This window comes from Argentina silus, assembly GCF_951799395.1.
Source record: "Argentina silus genome assembly, chromosome: Y".
In the NCBI taxonomy this organism is placed as follows: Eukaryota; Metazoa; Chordata; class Actinopteri; order Argentiniformes; family Argentinidae; genus Argentina; species Argentina silus.
In genome coordinates this window covers 4,260,001-4,262,078 of record NC_139654.1, presented here as the reverse complement: position 1 = coordinate 4,262,078, position 2,078 = coordinate 4,260,001, and the positions used below count along the sequence as shown (strand labels likewise).

The window sequence follows — 2,078 nt, the reverse complement described above, 5'->3', positions numbered from 1 at the left end:
CATCTAATCATTCATCTGGATTGTTTCACTGTCAGTTGCATATCCATCAAAAAAAGTAAAAAACATGTAAGCTTCTGTTTTTTGTCACTCAATTACAATCTATTTCACTATTAGATGCATTTTATTGAATTTAATAATACATATATATATATACAGTAAAAATAATATAACTACACACTACACACAATGCACAACACCCTACACCCTACACACTAAACACTACACCCTACACAGTAAACAATAAACACTACATCCTACACACTAGACCCTACACACTATGCACTACGCACTACACCCTACACCCTACACACTGGGAGAGGGAACATCTGTACATCCAACATCTCAGTGAAAACACACCACTGTCCAACTGCATCATGTTATGATCCGTCATCTTTGAGCCTTTGGTGTTCAGTGTGATCTCCCTGAGACTAGTTTACACAGGGTCACTGAACAGCCCTCGTCCCAAAGATAAAACCCTGGGTAGAGCGGCTCAGTGAATGTGGAGTGGAATGTGTGCAGGAGGGTCCGTGTGTCAGAGGAGACGCTGTAGAAGGACAGAGTGCCGGCCGGCCAGTCCAGATACACTCCTACTCTGTGGGAGCCAGAGGAGGAGACAGGTATGTCAGTCTTATTATTATTGTGTATGGCAGAGTATTTGTCATCAGAGCAGAACAGACTCCAGGACTTGTCATTGTATCCCAACCCACAGTCATGACCCACTCCTCTCCTGCTGATTCCTTTATATGTCACTCCTATATAAGCCACTCTCCCACTCCACTCTACCTCCCAGTAACAGCGCCCAGTCAGACCCTCTCTACACAGCACCTGGTGCCAGCGCTCAAATCTCTCTGGGTGATCAGGATACGGCTGCTTCTCTCTCCCCCCTGTCACCTTTCTGTTCTCCTCAGACAGAGAGAGGTTTCTCTGTGCCGTGTTTGGGTCCAGTGTGAGCTCACAGGCATCTGATTGAGAGGACAGAAATAATCATCAAATCAATACAATTGAATAACTTACAATATTCACAATGTGATCTTGTTATGGCAACATTATTTTTATTTTTTTCACAAAATATGACTTATTTATTTGAAATGTTTTACAAGGGATACAACTAATTCACATTTACTAATATTTTAGATTTACATATGAATACAATACTGGTGCTCTGTTTGAACTCTGCTGTACCCTGGTTCTTGAGTAATATCACAGTCCTATTCTCTACAGCGGTGGTGACTTACATTTGATCAGCCCAGGTTTGAGCCTGCACTCTCCACCATGGTCCACACTATATCAACCACAGAAGAACCCACAGAGGTTGAATGACACACTCACAATCATGTGGAAAATAGATACAGTGCATTAATCTCATTGATACGTCCAGCCACATATTCGGCCTTTACCTGAGTGTCTGTAGTTTACAGAGTGGATCTTTCTGTACAGCAGAGAGCAGCGCCAGTCCTGAGTCTCCTGGGTGATTGTAGCTGAGGTCCAGCTCTCTCAGGTGGGAGGGATTAGACCTCAGAGCTGAAGCCAGAGAAACACAGCCTTCCTCTGGGACTCCACAGCCTGACAACCTGGGGAAATAGTGTCACTCCATCTGATATCAAGAATCTGATTATTCCTCTCTAATGTACATGTGCAGCTTTAAATCCTCTTCATTTGGCAGTTGAAAGGCCACATGTGAATGAGGAATACAAATAAATACATGCAGCCAAACCATCACTGTGGTGTAAGAATTCAAGAGTGAGAGTTATAGTTGCTCTCAACAGGGGAGCAAGCAATATGTTAGATTGGTTAGTGAATTATTGTGGAGCCCCATCAGCTGATCTCAGGCCAGATTGGTGAGGAATTGTCGAAAGAAACGTTATTGAGAGAGTGAACCCCCCCCCCCCCCCTACCCCACCACACACACACACACACACACACACGCACACGCACACGCACACACACACACACACACACACACACACATTATATAGTAATTGATTGGAAGATAATGTACACTGTCTGTCTCAATCATTGAGCCTTTCTGTTCAAGTATGATTGATTCCATAGAATGATAATGTAACACACTTAGGAAT

General features: G+C 43.4%; 1 protein-coding gene across 1 annotated transcript in view; it reads right to left on the bottom strand.

Annotated features, from left to right (window-relative positions):
- Positions 1–303: 303 nt before the first annotated feature.
- Positions 304–2,078, bottom strand: part of LOC310823733 (uncharacterized protein) — a 566,003-nt gene continuing 564,228 nt past the window's right edge. Inside the window, exons 17-19 of the mRNA XM_083696582.1 lie at positions 1,398–1,571; positions 1,236–1,282; positions 304–962 (exon numbers count right to left, since the gene is read on the bottom strand). Of these exons, the coding sequence (XP_083552708.1) occupies positions 409–962; positions 1,236–1,282; positions 1,398–1,571 (775 nt within the window). The 3' untranslated portion in view covers positions 304–408. The remainder of the gene's footprint in view (positions 963–1,235; positions 1,283–1,397; positions 1,572–2,078) is intronic.